The sequence below is a fragment of the Erythrolamprus reginae genome, chromosome 3 (genome assembly GCF_031021105.1).
Source record: "Erythrolamprus reginae isolate rEryReg1 chromosome 3, rEryReg1.hap1, whole genome shotgun sequence".
NCBI classification, from domain to species: domain Eukaryota; kingdom Metazoa; phylum Chordata; class Lepidosauria; order Squamata; family Dipsadidae; genus Erythrolamprus; species Erythrolamprus reginae.
Genome location: NC_091952.1, coordinates 130415725 through 130435836, shown reverse-complemented (window position 1 = coordinate 130435836; position 20112 = coordinate 130415725). Strand labels below are relative to the sequence as shown.

General features: G+C 46.1%; 1 protein-coding gene across 3 annotated transcripts in view; it reads right to left on the bottom strand.

The window, feature by feature from the left end:
- Positions 1-850: 850 nt before the first annotated feature.
- The window catches only part of LOC139164477 (ADAMTS-like protein 2), a 55298-nt gene continuing 36036 nt past the window's right edge, over positions 851-20112 (bottom strand). Inside the window, exons 14-20 of one of the 3 annotated variants that reach the window (XR_011558625.1) lie at positions 12675-12830; positions 10572-10742; positions 6707-6883; positions 5585-5729; positions 4745-5059; positions 2074-2128; positions 851-882 (exon numbers count right to left, since the gene is read on the bottom strand). Coding sequence is in view for 2 of the 3 variants with exons in the window: in XM_070746648.1 (XP_070602749.1) it covers positions 4941-5059; positions 5585-5729; positions 6707-6883; positions 10572-10742; positions 12675-12830 (768 nt within the window). In the remaining variant the exon portion in view is untranslated. Of the gene's footprint in view, positions 883-2073; positions 2129-4668; positions 5060-5584; positions 5730-6706; positions 6884-10571; positions 10743-12674; positions 12831-20112 lie in introns of those variants that run through there. The other 2 variants (XM_070746648.1, XM_070746649.1) reach the window with 2 other exon arrangements.

Sequence of the window (20112 nt, the reverse complement as noted above, 5' to 3'; positions counted from 1 at the left end):
AAATGTTTGCCTGCAATTCTTTGAGGTAGGACAGGCAACAGTACAGTTGTATATTGCCAGTCCTACCTTTCTCATGTTCACGAATAACTCTTATGCTGAGCACACAGAAAGCTATACTTCCAGCTTCTTGATCCTGTATATGCCTGGAAGCTCTCAGTATTCAGGGAATAAAATATTTGGGGTCAATGAACAGGATGAGGTCAAGTCAAATGTGTGCAGATAACTATTTCCTCCCCCCCCCCTCTCTATTTCCTGCCTTTTTTCAGAGGCTCGAGACAGCATACATAATGCTCCCTTTCCCCATTTGCTTGAGGTCAATTGACTGGCCCAGTGAGTTTCAGCAGCCCAGGGTGGTAATGTTAAAAAAGGCCTGGAAACTATCACAGCTTTCCAATGAGAAAGCAGTGTGTATTTAATTATTATTTAATTATGGTAACAAAGTGCCTTATTAGGTATATACAGCCACCAAAGTAAACTCAAAAGACTTTCCATTTAAAAAATATGAAAAATCTAACAAAGACAGTTTCATCAGTTGTAAAAGCTGTCTGTATGACCGGTACTGAAAGCAATACAGGTTATAAAGATTAGTTTTCCAACCCATTCTTTAAAAAAAAAGAAAAGAAACCCAAGCTATGGAGATTACATTGGGCATTTCAAAACTGGAGGCATGGATGGTATTAATAAAAGAGAAAATATGTAGCTCAGGGTTGAACTGTGAAGTCCCTGGTGCTCTTTTGAGTTTGATTGTTTTCATGCAGACATTTCAAACTGAGTTCAGAGAACAAGGACAAACACTCCATATGGATAAAAAGTATTCAATGTTTATTTTCTTATATTTTGTCTATATACGTATTAGGAAGGGGCAGATTTCCATTGACAAACCTAAAAGAAAGGATAAAAACTTCATTGGTCATAGAAAAATCCTTAGAAGTCACTAAGGTGCAGTAAAACAGCCCTTGGGAGATTCCAGATTATTATCAGAGGAATATCTGGAATTTAGGGTTGCAAGAATACACCCAAATACTGTACTTTTAAAAGGTTTTAAACACAAAATGGCTGCCATAGCTCTGAAGCACATCCCCAATTCCAGATCACATAGCCTGAATGCTTCCACTCTGCTTAAGTTGGCAGCCCATCATTTACATTTTGTGTAAATTTCATTGTTCTCCAAGATGTGGGGAGGGGAAATATTTTTTTGAAAACTCAGTGCAAGGTTTCTGCCTTGTTTTGCATTTCTTTGGAACTGTTTGATGTTCCTAAATGAGAGATTGTCATCTGTGTATATGATGTTGTCACACCTTTCAGTTGGTCTCTTCTTTGAACACCTTCTTTCTTCTTTTTGATGAGATGTGTTGTTTATTTCTCCAGGATTGAGATGATACTGGAGTTTCTTAATTTAGGAGATAGCATTTCAATCCAATGCAATGAAAACTCCTGTCTTTTTACTTTTCTGTTTTTGTGCCTTTGAGTCAGGTTTTGGCTCCAACCTACATTTTTCTTGGCAAGGTTTTCAGGAGTTTGCCCTTCCCTACTTTCTAGGACTCAGAGAGAGGGTCTGGCTCAAGGTTACCCAGTTGGCTTTATACCTAAAATGGGATTAGAACTGAGTCTCCCAGTTTGTAGCCTGATGCCTTAACCGCTACACCACACTGGCTCACTTGTATTTCTTTCTAGCAAGTGGCTATTTGCCCAAATACACTTAATTTTGCTAATGACACCTGACTGTATGATACAATTATAGTCAACATATGGTTTTAGATGTTGTTGCTTATAAACCATCTAGGAATGTACTGTTTCCTATATAGATGCTTTCACCCAAATTATACCTTTCAAAATAGAAGTTGTAATCTTATTTTGCACCTGATTTAGACATATTTCTAAACAAGGCTAAATATAATTGCTAGGTAAAAGTACCCATAATTTTAAGTTTGCACTAGGAGTTATTCTTCACTGAACTTTTCATTTATTCTCATGTACAGTGAAAGTTTGGCTGTAGCTAATCTTTATAGGGCTGATATCCATAACAACATATTCAAATTATCAAACGCTCACTGACACATACGTACTTCTCACCTTCAGTCTGAAGTATACAACCTCCTCTTCTGCATCTCAGATTCAGCCTAGGCCACTTGAAAATGAAGGAAAGGGACATCTATTGAACAACTTGCACACAGGCAACCAACTGATTCTAGATGTAGCTCAAAAATCCTAAATTCTCCTACTCCCCAGCTACAAATAGTCTGAGACCAAGGGGCTAAAGCATTGCCTTTCCCTGTACAATCCAGTTTGCCATATCACAAGGGGTGGTAGTGCTCTAAATGCTTTTATTTTTTTAAAGGTGAATGGCAAGGAGGGTCTGGTTTTCTCAGTAGTGTTTTTGCGGCGCCAGATGAAAAGAAGTGGCAAATTAACATTTAGTCAATGGAGAGAAAAATAAAACACTATCATTTATTTCTATTTTTCTGCCATTGTTTTTTTATCGTAATCCACTATTTTTCTAATGCTTAAAGTTATGATACACTCTGCTAGTTGCTTTAAATTCTTAGTGCTTTAACTTCTCTTAACCTATCCAATTAAGGAAAAAAAGATAATCCTTTTCCATGGCACATTTATTTACTACACAGAGGAAAGTTGATGTATTTTATTTAATCTGGAAAAGAACTAAATAGAGCTTTCTGGATGTTTCTCCCTACAAACCTGGTACTTTTTCTGTGCAGTCACCCAATTCATTTTTTAAGATTACTCAGTCATTGACTCTTGCAATGGCGTTATGGCAAGGTCAGGAAAATTTCTGCAAATCATGGGATACCATGAGGAACCCAATGTGAAGCCTTCAAGATGGCTCAGATCAAGAAACAGAGCAGGAATTCAACGAAAGCTCTTTATTTGAGTCAAGATAGAGTGACAGAAAGTATGTCCAAGTTTTTCTTTGTCCTATCTTATACTATACAAGTTCAAGAAAACTATTCTGAGTTGTACTTCCCTTTCTCAAGACTCTACAATCTTTTCTTCAGTCCCTCCTTAATGGCACTCATTCCTTCCCAATTTCTAAGATCAGTTTTATACCAAAACTCATACAGGAAAACCCAAAGTAGATTTTCCCATTATTATTAATCCAGTTCCCAGATCTCTTGTGCTAATGCCCAGGTAAGACAGAATAAAGAAGAGGCGCCATGGAGACTTCACTATAATACAATAACTACTCTTGTGGTAGTTTTTTTCACTGTCCAAAAATACTAAAAACCAAGACATGCATTACATAGGACAGTAGAGGTTTTCATGAAATGTACTGCACTTTTAGAATGAACTATAAGTGAAATGTAAAAAAACCCACCCCTTCCTCTATAGTGGGGGAGACTATGAATAGGTGATGAGTATGCTACTTAGCCTATTCTTGATAGGTCAGCTGACGGTCCCTCCTCCCTCCTCCCTCTTTTAGTTTTAAACCAGATTTGGTTTCACAATAAAGAACTGTCACATGTAAAGTTTGAAAGAAGATCATTGTATGTTTGACACAAGAGAATTCCAGAAAGCCTGTATATCATCTGATCTAATTGCATAAGATCTTTTTCAACTTTTTAGCTCAGATCATTGACAAATGGTAACTGCCTGACCGGTAAGTTAGCCCAAAAGTGACAAAAATGACTTTGTATGATGCAGTAATACTACCAACTTTAAAGGAGGCAACGGTCCACCTGTCCTCATGAAGGCAAAGGCTGTTTGCCAGCATTTCCAAACTACCACCTAGCTAGAAAGTTTTCTTTGGTGAACAAGATAAATGAAGATGTCTGTCACTATATATGTTTTTAGAAGGCCCAGATTATCATCCTAATCTTATTTTGATTTTCGAAGGCCACTGGAAATATCCCCTCCTCTCAAATTCTGATATTGGCCTCTTTGCCATTTGAAATCCACCATGGATTTAATTTTTTTTAAAAAAATAATCCTTATATAAAGACTATCTCTAGTAATGGATTGTGTAGGGGCAATCTATCCAACCGGCCAATCTAGAAAAGCTACTGGCCCAGTCAATCTTTGGATGGAAGACTATTGAGGAGTACTAAGACTGCAGGATAAAACTAAGAAATTGGGCAAATTCTCAGAAAAAGACAGTGGTTAATTCACTTGGCAAGAAAATGACAAAGTCAGCAGGAAACAATAGAGTGTTTTACCTTTCATTGTCTTTATATTGGGGCTCCCCTACAGCCATTTGGTAGCACAGTTACACTAGGTTGGGCCAAATTAGATTGACCACTGCTGGATTTCATGTTATGTTTTAATGTAAGAGTATGTTCTAAAATTATATACGGATCCTTTGATGCAAAGTGTGGATGTAAAGCTCAACCGAAAGAAGCCATCCATAAAAAGAAATAATACAGTTTTTCTCAGCCTCAGCAATTTTTATTATGTGTAGACTTCCACTCCAATGCTAGCTGTGGGATTCTACACATCTTAAAATTGCCAAGGATGAGAAACACTCTCTAAAACATACCTGTTAAGAGTGGAATTCACCTAGATATAAAAGGATGAGAGGGCAGCATCATTAGGGGGCTACTGATGCAACACTGGTGATTTGCATTTCCCAAGCTGTGGGCAACTTTCAAACAGTCTCAGAAGATGTCACTGAAATTCAGACTTAATCAAGGATGCATCCAGTCCCAGGAATTCAAGGAAATGAGAAGCAGAGATTTTAATATTACTTAGCATGACAAAATGCCTTCATGGAGCCTGATTATTAGATTACCTGCACAATATATAAGAGCAGGCCTTCTAATGAAAAGGCCTGTAATTGGAGTCATTTTTACAGCAACATTCTAATAAGTGGACTGATATTCTGGACTGTTTATAAGGATCAAGCACTTTCTGGTCAAGAAGGCAGGCCTCCACCAAGTTTCTCTCTTGATGCTTCTTATTCTGAAGTGGAAGACGCAGGGGCCAAATCACGGTGTTTTGCCCTTACAAGATTTGCAGCAAGCCTTTCTGTAATACCAGTGTGAACAGAGCTTTACTTTCAGCACCAACACACAGTTAGCGGTTGCTTTGTCATCACAGTCTTCGTCTGCAGAGGGAAAACATAGTACAAAGATTAGACAGAGGGTGGGTCACCTGAATCCTCCTGCAATTAGGCTACCTCAACGGAATATTTGCATTATAAAAACACTGCTGGCTTCAGATGATATGGTGTAGTTCCAAGTGTGCATATATTCTTGCTTCTTCTCTTTCTCCACTTCTTCCTTTCATCTTCCTCCTATGAGAGTTAGCCTCTTCTTTAAGCCTCTTGGCATGGTAGTCTTTGCTATCGCTTTTATTTACCAGCCAGTCCTTCAGAAATTGGCGACTCCATTGTCTTCTGCTTGGCCACCATTTCCATTATTCACAAACTGGGTTCCCCCACTGCACTAAGTTTCAAACTAACCAAATAGCCACATCCCGCTTTAACATCACAAGTGATCCTAGCACTGATTGTTTGGGTTTACAGCCCTGCCCACTTCTTCACAGCACCCTCCCCGAGGGTCCTGTTGGCTCAAGAGCTGCAATACTCTCTACTTCCTTAAGTTAGAGCCCCTGACATGGTGCTTTTTACCTGGAGCATCAGTGGGACACGGCTGTAGTTGGCAAGCTTGCCTGGCTTCAGGTTTGGATGTTGACTCACAGCCTTGGCCTAAGGTTTCTCCTTGGTAGCACTTCACTTCACGGAAACGCAGGCCAGTGCCACAGGTCTTGCTGCACTGCAAGGGATGGGAGGGGGAAAAAGGTTCTCCATTGGTACAAAGTATGGATGAACAGCTCAACCAAAAGAAGGACATGAAAAGAAATCCTGCTACTTCATAGTTATCCTCGAGAATGGTGTCACTTTGGGCAACCACAAATGTCCAAATTAAAACTAGAAAGTGATAGCAATGCTTCATTTGTCAGTGTGATTTCATACTTCAAATTTAAATTTTAATAATAATAATTTATTAAATATCTATGCCATCCAATTCTCAGTGGTTTTGGATGGCTTGTGACAATCAAAGACATTACATTAAAATCAATAAAGAAAAAAAAACTAAGTACAATGAAATGAAATGAAGCCAAAGGAATTTAATTCATTTACTGCTGGGACCACGTCTACAGGCATAGCAAGATCAGGAATGTTTGCAAATTATAGCATTATCAAAATATGTTTACCTTCCCTGATCCAGCAAGGGTTACCTCTGTCCTGGTTACCTCTTTAGATGATTGCACCCGGCTCTGGATGCAGATAACCCTTCAGCTTATTTAATCAGAGCACAGGACAATTTGCCAGGCACAAATGAAACAGCTGTCTTATGCCTAACAACCAAATGAGGGTGTGTGTCTCCTTTTACAAGAGGTGATTTTACAAAAGCATGAAGCCACATCTTTTGAATCTCAGAGTTCTACAAAAAATATTGTATTTTGCAGTGGGTTTTTATTTTTTAATGTTTTATAATCATCTGTTTGAATGTTGCGCACTGCCATAATAGTTTTTGGAAAGGTGGTATTTACAAAATCAAAATAAACAGGGCTTTGAAAGCAATGCTGGGAATCTCAATGGCTGAAACAAAGACAAACACCCCTCCCCTTATTTTCTCCTATTAAAGAGTTGTTCAGGGGGAAATCTTCCCTGCCATTTCCCTCCAATCCTTTCCCAAACTCCAGCCACTCTCTCCCCTCTCCAGATTGCCATTGCTTCTCTATCTACCTGAGACCAAGAGGTTGAAAACCATGTGGAACAGGGTCTCTGGAAACATGGGGCTTGTATTTCTGGCTTTGGAGAAGCCTCGCAGTGCTTCTCAGGATACTCCTTGTACAGGCCATTTTCTAATCCCACACACAGCACTGTCCGCATCTTGACACCTCGGCCACATGTTGCATTGCACTGCAATGGAGGAAACGAAACACCATTTTCCATCTTCATTAGAAAGCAACAGCATGACAAACCCATAGTGGGCTCATTCTTTTCATTTCGAAGGCAGACAGTAATTAATACAAAATACATGTATTTGGGCTTAACAAGGCCAGAGTTTTGCTGAAGATAAAGTTAATGTTTTAAAATAGATGATAGCAATAACCCTAATATAGGTAATCCTTGATTTACGGCCACAATTGAGTCCAAATTGAATCGATGTTGCTAAGTGAGAAATTTATTAAGTGAGCTTTGCCCCATTTCACACTTTTCTTGCCACATTTGTTAAGTGAATCAACGCAGGCGTTAAATTACTTACACAGTTGGTTAAGTGAATCTGGCTTCTCCCCCATTGACTTTGCTTGCCAAAAGGCTGCAAAAGATGGGACACTGAAACCGTCATAAACATGAGTTAGTTATCAAGCATCCGAATGTAGATCATGTGACCATGGGGAGGCTGCAATGGTCGTAAATGTGAAAAATGGTCACTTTTTTCAGTGCTGCTGTTTGAACAGTCACTAAATGAATTGTTGTAAATCAAGGACTAACCGTATTGTCCAAATTCCAATCCTGTTAAACCAGAGTTATATTTACTATACACTTGAGCGTGGCTAACCACCGACCAGGATGGCATACTGAGTGTTCTTCTCTTCCCTCAATTCAGCTAATTTCTCAAATATAGCCATGTTCCCTTATTTTATCAAATTATTTTATCAAGTACCCTCAAAACGTCGCTACAGAGCATTGCACACCAAGACAACTAGACACAAGAACAGTTTTTTTCCCGAACGCCATCACTCTACTAAACAAATAATTCCCTCAACACTGTCAGACTTTCTACTAAATCTGCACTTCTATTCTACTAGTTTTTCTCATCATTCCTATCACCCATTTCCTCCCATGTTGACTGTATGACTGTAACTTGTTGCTTATATCCTAAGATTTTTTATTAATATTGCTTCTTTATTGCTTATTTGACCCCTATGACAATCATTAAGTGTCGTACCACATGATTCTTGACAAATGTATATTTTATTTTATGTACGCTGAGAGCATATGCACCAAGACAAATTCCTTTTGTGTCCAATCACACTTGGCCAATAGAATTCTATTCTATAAAATTCTATTCTATTCAAGAAAGATAATCTGCCTAACAGAAATGGGTTTAAAACTTCTCTGGAAGACCAGAAGGCGGTTGAGATGGTTCTCTGGCCACGAAGAGGAAACAATAGGGGAAAGCAATGCATGTTAAGGATGGGTGTCTGATAATGGATATCACTGGACAGTTAATAAAACAACTTTTAAAAAAACTGAAGACAGGACTAACATGCTGTAGGAGTATCTAAATGCAGTTATATCAGAGCAAGTGAATTAATAATTTAAGAAAATACAAATAGCAGATATTGCTCTGAAAGCCAGCCATGTTTCTGACATGGCTACAAATAATACTCTTGAGATAGACAAGGCTCCAAAGAATATTCGTAAAATAAAGATTGACTTGATGGATTAACAGGATCGTGGCAGGACAAATAATTTAAGCATTAAAGGAATCACGGAGAAAAGCAGAACAAACAAATTTGACTATTTATCTCTAAAATTAATTACCAGAGCTCTAATATGAACTTAATGGATAAAGATAGTGAACATCCTCAACTGGTTTACTCTCCTAGGAAGACACAAAAGAAAACCTAGAGACATTTTTTTTAAAGATTTGTGAACCCAAATATAAAAGATAAAATTATGAGAAAAATACATGAACTGGAGACTATTCTTTTTCCAAGATATCAATGTAGCTTCACTGCAGTAAGGAAAGGAATTAAAACCATTGAGAGAAAAATTCATGCAGAATTTGGGTAACTACAAATGGCACTCTCCTCTCAAATGAATTGATTTTATATTACAAGAACAGAAAGCCATTTCAGTTTCTACTGAGATGCAGAACTTATTGACACAGCTTTCCAAGGAGAGAGGATGAATGTCATCTAGGGTTTGTCTTTGGAACTATGGAAAACAGGAATTACAAGTGGAAGACTAAGATAGGAACACTGCATTGAGTTATTGAGCAACAGAAATTATATATATATTGTTTTCCTTTTTTTTAATGTTCAGGTTTAGAGTAAAGGGAAAAATTAGAATAAAAATAAATAAGGGAAAACAAATACTAACATAGGTAAAACTATAATTATTGTAATTAAAACTGGAAGTTTATAGGCTGATGAGGGGAAGAAGGAATATCAGTAAGACACATACAACCTCCCGTTAGACTGTATAGAGCAGGGGTCCACAACTCCTGGGCCAAACCCCAATACTGGGCCTTGAGAAGTTTGAAACTGTGCCAAAGAAGTGGCGGGATAGTGATTGCATTCCCCACTTGTGTGAGTAGCAGAAGAGCCCATGTGCCCGTGCACTCCCTTTGCACTTGCGGTAAGTGTGCGTGGCTGCCCCACTTGTGGAAACAGGGCTTTGTGTGTGCTTCTGCCTGTCGCTCGCGGTGAACCATCCTCCCTCCCTCCCCCCCCCCCTCTCTCCCCTCCTTCCCCCGCCAGTCCGCAAAGCCAGAAAGGTTGGAGAACTCTGGTATAGAGGATTCTTTAAGGAAAACTGGAAAACTGTAGATCATATATAAACTGAGTTGTGAATTAGTAATGCCTTCTAATTGTCACATTAGAAAAACAATGACAAAAATCACAATTAAAGTAATGAGATTTCAGAAGCAGGAATCACAATTTAATCAAACCATTGAATTTTATAATTTGCCTGAGTAGCCATAAATTATAACCTGGTGTACTGCTTGTTTATGACAAATTTTCACTTGTATGGTACCATTTTATTTACATGGCAGTAGGGTGGATTTTTCTGTATTTTCTATATATTTTTGATATATATGTATCCTGAAATTATGTTTAATGCAAATACCTGATATTGCAAAAGAAAAAAAAATAAACTGCTTTCCTTAAAAGAAATATTTACCTCTTCCTTCCATTCAATAAACTAAAGGTCACATTTTTAATTGCCTTGTCTATTTTTCATGTTTAGATGTTTGTTTTACTCTGGAAAGGAAAAACTAAGCTAGGTAAAAGAAATTCAGAATAAAGAGTAGTTCCAATGCAAAGGAGGTTTGTTTCTTCTATGCTACCAGTTGATGGGTAGAAATAATAAGAGAATGAACAAAGAGAGGCAGAACTGATTTCAGCCGGGGAACAGTGAAAGGGAGAAAAATCTTCTTTCTACAAACTCTTTGCATATGTTACTAGCCGTTCCTTTTATATGTCAGTGCTGATGGCTTAGAAACACGCCGAATGTCAATCTAGGAATAGCTCAAAGGGACCAGTTAAGCATATGAGTTTTCTAGAGCTTCCTTATATCTCCCAATCATTGTTTAGACGTTTGGTACTCTATTTCTCAGGCCATCTGTGGTCAAGGAGCTGACACACTTCAAAATCTGCCCCCATCAACTCCCAGCTGACAGAATGGCAAAAGGAAACTGCTTGAAAATGTATGATGGAAGTACAGATGAAAACAAAGCTCTGAAGAGCTTCTAAATTAGTCAGTAGACACTCTCACTAATAGGAACCACATTTTTAATTTGATTTTGGACTGGCAGCAATAACTTCAAGTGTCTTCCTTAAGAACAGAGAGGTGTGATCAGATGCAAACTCACATGGTCCCATTCTTGCTCGACCCAATGGGCAGGGCAGTTCTTATCTCCACAGGGGTAGATTGCCAGGGGCTTAGTGTTGGGGTTGCACTGGGACTCTGAGATCAATTTCCCTTCCACATTGCGGCAGGTGACCAAGCGATTCATCCGTCCCTCACCACACAAACCTGAGCACTTGAAGAAATAATGAGACTTTTCAAGGTAACTGGGTTTAGTAGTAGCCTTTAATCTAAATGTACCAATACAAGACATAACCTCTAAGACTTTTGGCAACATTTTAGAACTGAAATTCTGGGCAAATATATTAGACATGCAGAAGTGGTCTTCACAGAGGTCTTCAATTACAGTGGTACCTCAAGATACGAACCCCTCGTCTTACGAACAACTCGTGATACGAACCCGGGGTTCAGAAAAATTTTGCCTCTTCTTACGAACTTTTTTCGAGTTACGAACCGGCGTTCGGGAGGCTGCTGGGAAGCCCCCCGGCTGTTTTAAAAGGTGACAGCCAGGCGGCGGGGCTTCCCAGCAGCCTCCCGAACGCCGGTTCGTAACTCGAAAAAAGTTCGTAAGAAGAGGCAACATTTTTCTGCACCCCAGGTTCGGTTCGGGAGGCTGCTGGGAAGCCCCCCAGCCCGGCTGCGACCTTTTAAAACAGCCGGGCGGCTTCCCAGCAGTCGCCGAATGCCGAACGCGGAAGTTCGGGTTTGGCGTTCGGCTTTGGGAAGCTGCTGGGAAGCCGCCCGGCTGTTTTAAAAGGTCGCAGCCGGGCTGGGGGACTTCCCAGCAGCCTCCCGAACCCCGAACTTTTGCCGAACTTCCGGGTTCGGGGTTCGGGAGGCTGCAGGAAAGCCCCAGAGCTCGGGTGCGACATTTTAAAACAGCCGCGTGGCTTCCCAGCAGTCTCCGAACGCCGAACGCGGAAGTTCGGGTTTGGCGTTCGGCTTCGGGAAGCTGCTGGGGTGCCGCCCGGCTGTTTTAAAAGGTCGCAGCCGGGCTGGGGGACTTCCCAGCAGCCTCCCGAACCCCGAACTTTTGCCGAACTTCCGGGTTCGGGAGGTTGCTGGGAAGCCCCCCAGCCCAGCTGTCACCTTTTAAAACAGCCGTGCGGCTTCCCAGCAGTCTCCAAACACCAAACGCGGAAGTTCGGGTTTGGCGTTCAGCTTCGGGAAGCTGCTGGGAAGCCGCGCGGCTGTTTTAAAAGGTCACAGCCGGGCTGGGGGGCTTCCCAGCAACCTCCCGAACCCTGAACCTGGAAGTTCGGCAAAAGTTCGGGGTTCGGGAGGTTGCTGGGAAGCCTCCCAGCCCGGCTGTGACCTTTTAAAACAGCTGGGCGGCTTCCCAGCAGCTTCCCGAAGCCGAACGCCAAACCCGAACTTCCACGTTCGGCGTTCGGAGACTGCTGGGAAGCCCCGCCGCCCGGCTGTCACCTTTTAAAACAGCCTGGGGGCTTCTCGGCAGCCTCCCGAACGCCGAATTCGGAAGTTCGGGTTTGGCTTCGGTGTTCGGGAGGTCGCTGAGAAGCCCCCAGGCTGTTTTAAAAGGTGACAGCCGGGCGGCAGCTGTTTTTTTTGCGAGGTTTTTTTTTGGTTGCACGGATTAATTGACTTTACATTGTTTCCTATGGGAAACAATGTTTCGTCTTACGAACCTTTCGTCTTACGAACCTCCCCCTGGAACCAATTAGGTTTGTAAGACGAAGTATGACTGTACTTTTGAAAGGATGCCTCTAACCTCATGATTTCTACAATAATTTTAGAAAACATACAGGCATTTTCTATTCCAAAACTAGAATTAATATCACCCAGATCAGGAAATCTATTCCACAGGAAGACTAGAATGAATTGAGATGGGTAACAGACTCTTACAAGTTTGATTATTTTTCTCCTTCATTCTCTCCTTTACCCTAGCCTAGTGAGACAGAAAGGAGGAGTCTTCCGGAGTCTTTTCTTAATACTATCTTCCTTCCCAGACTAGGGCATTTTCTGAATATTTTCTTAAAGGCCATCTTTATGCCTCTCTAAAATTAATTAGAATATTTCCCATTCCCATCCTTCTATGAAGACTCTAATAAAAAAAACACACACACACAAATCAGTCTTGACTCACCGGTCCCCAGTCAGAAGCAGCCCAGTGCCTGTCACAGGGGGGGCCTAAACACTCCTTCTCATTGATGGGCTTTGTAGATTGATTACACAGTTTGGGTTCGACTGAACAGCGCACTTCCCTTCTCATTGTCCCTTGACTGCCACACCGAGCAGAACACTGAACCAGAAGATATAAAAGTTCATAACAACTGCCAGCAATGATGAAGATAAAGTTATAAAATCACATTACTGCCAATTTACCCATTACATTTTCTTTTGTTCTGCTATACTTACATATTATAACTATTGTTTAAGTAACAAATATTAACAATTCCGTTTGTACATGCCTTCCTGACAAAGGAAGAATGACGAAGGTGCCTCAGGTAGATTTTCAGTACCCTTAATTCAATTACTGTGGAGTGGAATGGAGTGGTGCGGTGGCCTAGAAGTGGAGCTCTCACCTCACAATCAGGAGGCTGTGAGTTCGATCCTAAGTAGAGGCATCTCTCTCTCTTTCTCTCTCCTGCCATACTGAGAATAAATCTGCTGAACAAAACTCCACATAAGTAGCCAAAAGGGCATCCGGCCATTAAAATACTCTGCTTGCTCCATTCAGTTGCCTGACTCCATCCCACAAGGGATTATAGGGTTGTTAAAAGATGATGATGATAATTCAATTACTGTGGACTTTATTCTCAAAATGGAATTGGGGTGGATTTTTTCCTGGAATAGTGCCGTCCTCTTGAACCATGGTAGCTTAATTTTCTGATAACTTTTGTCTAAATTTTCTCTTGAACGTTATCCCATATCTCTTGTTTTCCCTACCCACCCACCCCGTCAATTGTCTTACTTGTCAGACAAAAAGCTTGGTATCCTAGGTGAAATAAAATATACAGTGGTACCTCAAGATACGAACCCCTCGTCTTACGAACAACCCGAAATACGAACCCGGGGTTCAGAAAATTTTTGCCTCTTCTTACGAACTTTTTTCGTCTTACGAACGCCAAACCCGAACTTCCGGGTTCGGCGTTCGGGAGGCTGATGGGAAGCCCCGCAGCCCAGCTGTCACCTTTTAAAACAGCCGGGGGGCTTCCCAGCAGCCTCCCGGAAGCCGAAGCCGGAAGTTCGGGTTTGGCGTTCGGCTTCGGGAGGCTGCTGGGAAGCCCCCCGGCTGTTTTAAAGGTGACAGCCGGGCGGCGGGGCTTCTCGGCGGCAGGTTCGTAAGATTGAAAACGTTCGGGAGGCCGCTTTGGTTTTTTGGCTGGGAGGGAGGGCAGGAGGTCCGGCACTGGGGGAGGGAGTCAGGGAGGTCCTCCTGCTCCCCCCTCCCAGTGAAAAACACAAAGACGGTCTGCCGCCGGAGACCCCTTTGTATTTTTGGCTGGGGGGGGGGGGAAGCAGGAGGCGCAGGATAGGGCCGGCGGCGGGCACGGGAAAAGGCAGCAGGTCTGGGACACCCCCCATCCCAGCACTTTGAATCCCGCCGCTTCTGCTGGATACGGGCGGTGGGCGGGGCGAGCTGCCACAGCCCCTGGCTTCCGCGCCGCCCGTCCCACCCACCGCCCGTATTCAGCAGAAGCTGCTGGATTCAAAGTGCTGGGGTGGGGGCCTGTCGGGACACCCCCCATCCCAGCACTTTGAATCCCGCCGCTTCTGCTGGATACGGGCGGTGGGCGGGGCGAGCTGCCACAGCCCCTGGCTTCCGCGCCGCCCGTCCCACCCACCGCCCGTCTTCAGCAGAAGCTGCTGGATTCAAAGTGCTGGGGTGGGGGACTGTCGGGACACCCCCCATCCCAGCACTTTGAATCCTGCCGCTTCTGCTGGATACGCGCCGCCCGTCTTCAGCAGAAGCTGCTGGATTCAAAGTGCTGGGATGGGGACTGTCGGGACACCCCCCCATCCCAGCACTTTGAATCCTGCCGCTTCTGCTGGATACGCGCCGCCCGTCTTCAGCAGAAGCTGCTGGATTCAAAGTGCTGGGATGGGGACTGTCGGGACACCCCCCCATCCCAGCACTTTGAATCCTGCCGCTTCTGCTGGATACGCGCCGCCCGTCTTCAGCAGAAGCTGCTGGATTCAAAGTGCTGGGGTGGGGGACTGTCGGGACACCCCCCATCCCAGCACTTTGAATCCTGCCGCTTCTGCTGGATACGCGCCGCCCGTCTTCAGCAGAAGCTGCTGGATTCAAAGTGCTGGGGTGGGGGACTGTCGGGACACCCCCCCATCTCAGCACTTTGAATCCTGCCGCTTCTGCTGGATACGGGCGGTGGGCGGGGCGAGCTGCCACAGCCCCTGGCTTCTGCGCCGCCCGTCTTCAGCAGAAGCTGCTGGATTCAAAGTGCTGGGATGGGGACTGTCGGGACAGCCCCCATCCCAGCACTTTGAATCCTACCGCTTCTGCTGGATACGCGCCGCCCGTCTTCAGCAGAAGCTGCTGGATTCAAAGTGATGGGGTGGGGGACTGTCGGGACACCCCCCATCTCAACACTTTGAATCCTGCCGCTTCTGCTGGATACGGGCGGTGGGCGGGGCGAGCTGCCACAGCCCCTGGCTTCCGCGCCGCCCGTCTTCAGCAGAAGCTGCTGGATTCAAAGTGCTGGGGTGGGGGACTGTCGGGACACCCCCCATCTCAGCACTTTGAATCTTGCCGCTTCTGCTGGATACGGGCGGTGGGCGGGGTGAGCTGCCACAGCCCCTGGCTTCCGCGCCGCCCGTCCCACCCACCGCCCGTATCCAGCAGAAGCGGCGGGATTCAAAGTGCTGGGGTGGGGGCCTGTCGGGACAAGCCGCGCACAAAGGCCGAGGCAAGGCTGAGCAGGAGGAGAAGCCAACCAGCGAGGCGGTGGGCTGGGAGCCGCAGGCGAAAGGAGCTCGGGCATCGGAGCGCGGCGCCAGGCATTGTTCTCCGGACCCCCGCCCGCTCAGCCCCGCGGCGGCCCTTTCCCTCTCCAGGCTGCGGGCGGGGTCCGGAGAACAATGCCCGAGCTCCTTTCGCCTGCGGCTCCCAGCCCACTGCCTCGCTGGTTGGCTTCGCCTCCTGCTCAGCCTCGCCTCAGCCTTTGTGTGCGGCTCCTCCGCCAGACGTGCCCCTTCGCAGCCCCCTCGCTCCTTGTCCCGACAGCCCCCCCCCACCTCAGCACTTTGAATCCAGCAGCCGAACCTCACGGGGAAGCCGGGCAAGAGCGATCTCCTGCTGGCCATGGGCGAGCGGCGGGGAGTCGCCAATGGCTGGCAGAAGATCGCTCTTGCTGACCTGATGCCTCGCGGTGAAGCCGGGCAAGAGCGATCTTCTGCCGGCCATGGGCGACTCCCCGCCGCTCGCCCATGGCGGGCAGAAGATCGCTCTTGCCCGGCTTCCCCGCGAGGCAGCAGGTCAGCATCCTGGGCGGGCGGGCGAGCGGCGGGGAAGCCGGCGGCTGTGGCAGCTGCTGCCCCCCCCCCGGCTGTTTTAAAAGGTGACAGCCGGGCGGCAGCGTTTTTTTTGGGGGTTTTTTTTTTGTTGTTGCACGGATTAATAGACTTTACATTGTTTCCTATGGGAAACAATGTTTCGTCTTACGAACCTTTCGTCTTACGAACCTCCTCCTTGCACCAATTAAGTTCGTATCATGAGGTATTACTGTATATGATAGATGCAGGAAGGTACATCCACTAAAATATCTCCGGGACCGCCTTCTGCCGCACGAATCTCAGCAACCGGTTAGGTCCCACAGAGTTGGCCTTCTCCAGGTCCCGTTGACTAAACAATATCGTCTGGCGGGACCCAGGGGAAGAGCCTTCTCTGTGGCAGCCCCGACCCTCTGGAACCAGCTCCCTCCAGAGATCAGAATTGCCCCCGCCCTCCTTGCCTTTCGTAAGCTCCTTAAAACCCACCTCTGTCGTCAGGCATGGGGAAACTGAACTATTCCTTCCCCCCAGGCCTATACAATTTATGCATGGTATGTTTGTGTGTGTTTGCTTTTAAATAAGGGTTTTGAGGAATGCTACGTGGGAGTTAGTTGTGAAATAAACATATTAAATCCTTTCCAAGTGCTCTTTGCATGAACTAGGTCAGGACAGATTGTGCCTGACTGCCAAAGTTGCCAATGTGGCATTCCCAATGATCCACGTCTAAGATGGACTTCAGCTACAGCCTATTCAGGAAATAGGCTAGAGAAGCAGATTATTTCACATAAATCAAAATTTATACACAGAGTTGATATTTCCTCAGAGAGGGGCAGCATACAAATCTAATAAATTATTAGATAAATCTAATAAATTATTATTATTATTATTATTATTATTAATAATAATAATAATAATAATAATAATAATTCTTATTATTTCATGTCCCTGAAATTTTCCAGTTCTTTGCCACTTTTGGGGGTAATTTGAAATAGAGAGTACAATACAAGGAACAAAAACTGGGTGAGAGTAGCTAGTAGTTTTTCTAGCTCTAGTTTCTTGAACAATCAATATCAATGCCTTGTACTGTGATATTTGAAGTTCATATTGGATGAAACAAGTTTTTGCAAAGTTCAATAACATATCTTCATTGGTAGCATTATTTTCCCCCAAAATGAAAATGCTTTCCGAAGCTACTGCATTCATTAAAGGATTGGGTGCTTGCATTCTTTCTTTGTTTTAAACCACAGTCCTGCCAAGTCAGTATTTTATACCAAATATTAGCTAAGACATGTACTGAACGTATTTGGAAAATGCAAATGAGTATCTTGGTCCTCACACTTGTAGTTCATCCTGCCTTGCCACAACTTGTGTGGACCCAGGATTAGGATCATCTATGCAAAACATTGAGACCACCATCTGGGCCAATATTATACAACTTTTTAATTTAAAGGCTAACAACTGCTTCCCTTCTGTAAAATAGATTTTAGTCTATTAAGGAAGAGGCTACTCCAGTTCCACTGAGGAAGAGGAAAAAAATATTGGTGGCCAAATACAAGAGAGCAGGACTTTTACTATTGGATGAAAAATTCATGATAAAGTATACCTGCTAGCATTTCTTCTTCTATACAGCTAAGGAAGGATGTTGCTGTCCTGTCATTTTGTGCATCTTGTCACCCTATCTGCACTTATTTCTAAACTCAGGTGTCTAAAAGAGACATCCAGTTTGTTAGAACTCTGTCCATAACGGTTGGGTTGGCAACATATATAAACCAATACAGTGGTACCTCAAGATACGAACCCCTCGTCTTACGAACAACTCGTGATACAAACCCGGGGTTCAGAAAAATTTTGCCTCTTCTTACGAACTTTTTTCGAGTTACGAACCGGTGTTCGGGAGGCTGCTGGGAAGCCCCCCGGCTGTTTTAAAAGGTGACAGCCGAGCTGGGGGACTTCCCAGCAGCCTCCCGAACCCCAAACCCGGAAGTTCGGCAGAAGTTCGGGGTTCGGGAGGCTGCTGAGAAGCTCCCCAGCCCGGCTGTCACCTTTTAAAACAGCCGGGCGGCTTTCCAGGAGCCTCCGAATGCCGAACGCGGAATTTCGGGTTTGGCGTTCGGCTTCGGAAGGCTCCTGGAAAACCGCCCGGCTGTTTTAAAAGGTGACAGCCGGGCTGGGGAGCTTCTCAGCAGCCTCCCGAACCCCGAACTTTTGCCGAACTTCCGAGTTCAGGAGGCTGCTGGGAAGTCCCCCAGCCCGGCTGTCACCTTTTAAAACAGCCGGGCGGCTTCCCAGCAGCCTGGGAAGGCCGGCGGTCTCCATTGCGGAGCCCAGTCATGTGGGCTCCGTTCCCCCTCTTACCAGCCTAGCAGGCAGCCGCCGCGGAGCCCTGCCATGTGGGCTCTGCCCCTTTCCTCACCGGCCCGACAAGCTGGCCAACGGTCTCTGTTGCGGAGCCCAGCCACGTGGGCTTAACCCCACCTCTCTGTCCCACCCATCGCCCGTATCTAGAAGAAGCTGCCACCCGAGCGCTCTTGCCCGGCGGGAGGTGAAGCATTGGGGTGGGGGGCTGTCAGGACACCCACCACACCCCAGCACTTTGCATCCCGCCGGCTAAGAGCAATCGGGCAGCAGCTTCTGCCGGACACGGGCAATGAGCGGGACAGAGAAGCGGGAAGAATCAGGAGGTTCCTTTGGTGGCTGGAGGCTGCCTGGCACCCGCTGCAGCCAAAACAACAAAGCCAGTCAGCCCCCAGCTGCCAAAGGAGCCTCCTGATTCTCCCCGCTTCTCTGTCCCGCCCATTGCCCGTGTCCGGCAGAAGCTGCCACCCGAGCGCTCTTGCCTGGCGGGAGGCGAAGCATTGGGGTGGGGGGGCTGTCAGGACACCCCCCCACCCCAGCACTTTGCATCCCGCCGGCGAAGAGCAATCAGGCAGCAGCTTCTGCCGGACACGGGCAATGGGCGGGACAGAGAAGCGGGGAGAATCAGGAGGTTCCTTTGGCAGCTGGGGGCTGCCTGGCTTTGTTGTTTGGCTGCAGCGGGTGCCAGGCAGCCTCCAGCCGCCAAAGGAACCTCCTGATTCTTCCCGCTTCTCTGTCCCGCTCATTGCCCGTGTCCGGCAGAAGCTGCTGCCTGATTGCTCTTTGCCGGCGGGATGCAAAGTGCTGGGGTGTCCTGACAGCCCTTCCACCCCAATGCTTCGCCTCCCGCCGGGCAAGAGCGCTCGGGTGGCAGCTTCTTCTAGATACGGGCGATGGGTGGGACAGAGAAGCGGGAAGAATCAGGAGGTTCCTTTGGCGGCTGGAGGTGCCTGGCACCCGCTGCAGCCAAAACAACAAAGCCAGGCAGCCCCCAGCTGCCAAAGGAGCCTCCTGATTCTCCCCGCTTCTCTGTCCCGCCCATTGCCCGTGTCCAGCAGAAGCTGCCTCCCGTGCCGATGTTCCCCACCACGCGCGGCTCGGCTTCCCTGGCTGCTTGGCCGGGAGCTGGATGCTGGTGGTGGCGGAGGAAGGCGAATGCGGCTTGGAAGCTGGGAGGGGGGCAGAATATGGGAGGAGAGAGGCAGCCTCCATGCTTTTCTTTCAGCGGAGCGAGAAGCAGAGGAGGAGCTGGATGCGGGTGGTGGCGGAGGAAGGCGAATGCGGCTTGGAGGCTGGGAGAGGGGCGGAACGTCTTTGCCCACTTAGCTCCTCCGCCGAAAGAAAAGCATGGAGGCTGCCTCTCTCCTTCCATATTCCGCCCCCCCTCCCAGCTTCCAAGCCGCATTCGCCTTCCTCCGCCACCACCAGCATCCAGCTCCTCCTCTGCTTCTCGCTCCGCCAAAAGAAAAGCATGGAGGCTGCCTCTCTCCTCCCATATTCCGCCCCCCTCCCAGCTTCCAGGCCGCCGCCCGGCTGTCATTTTGTAGAGAAGCGAGAAGCGGAGGAAGAGCTGGATGCTGGTGGTGGCGGAGGAAGGCGAATGCGGCTTGGAGGGGGGCGGAATATGGGAGGACCTCTTCCACGCACCCCCGCCGCCGCCAGCCTCCGCGCCGCGCCCGGCTGTCATTTTGTAGAGAAGCGAGAAGCAGAGGAAGAGC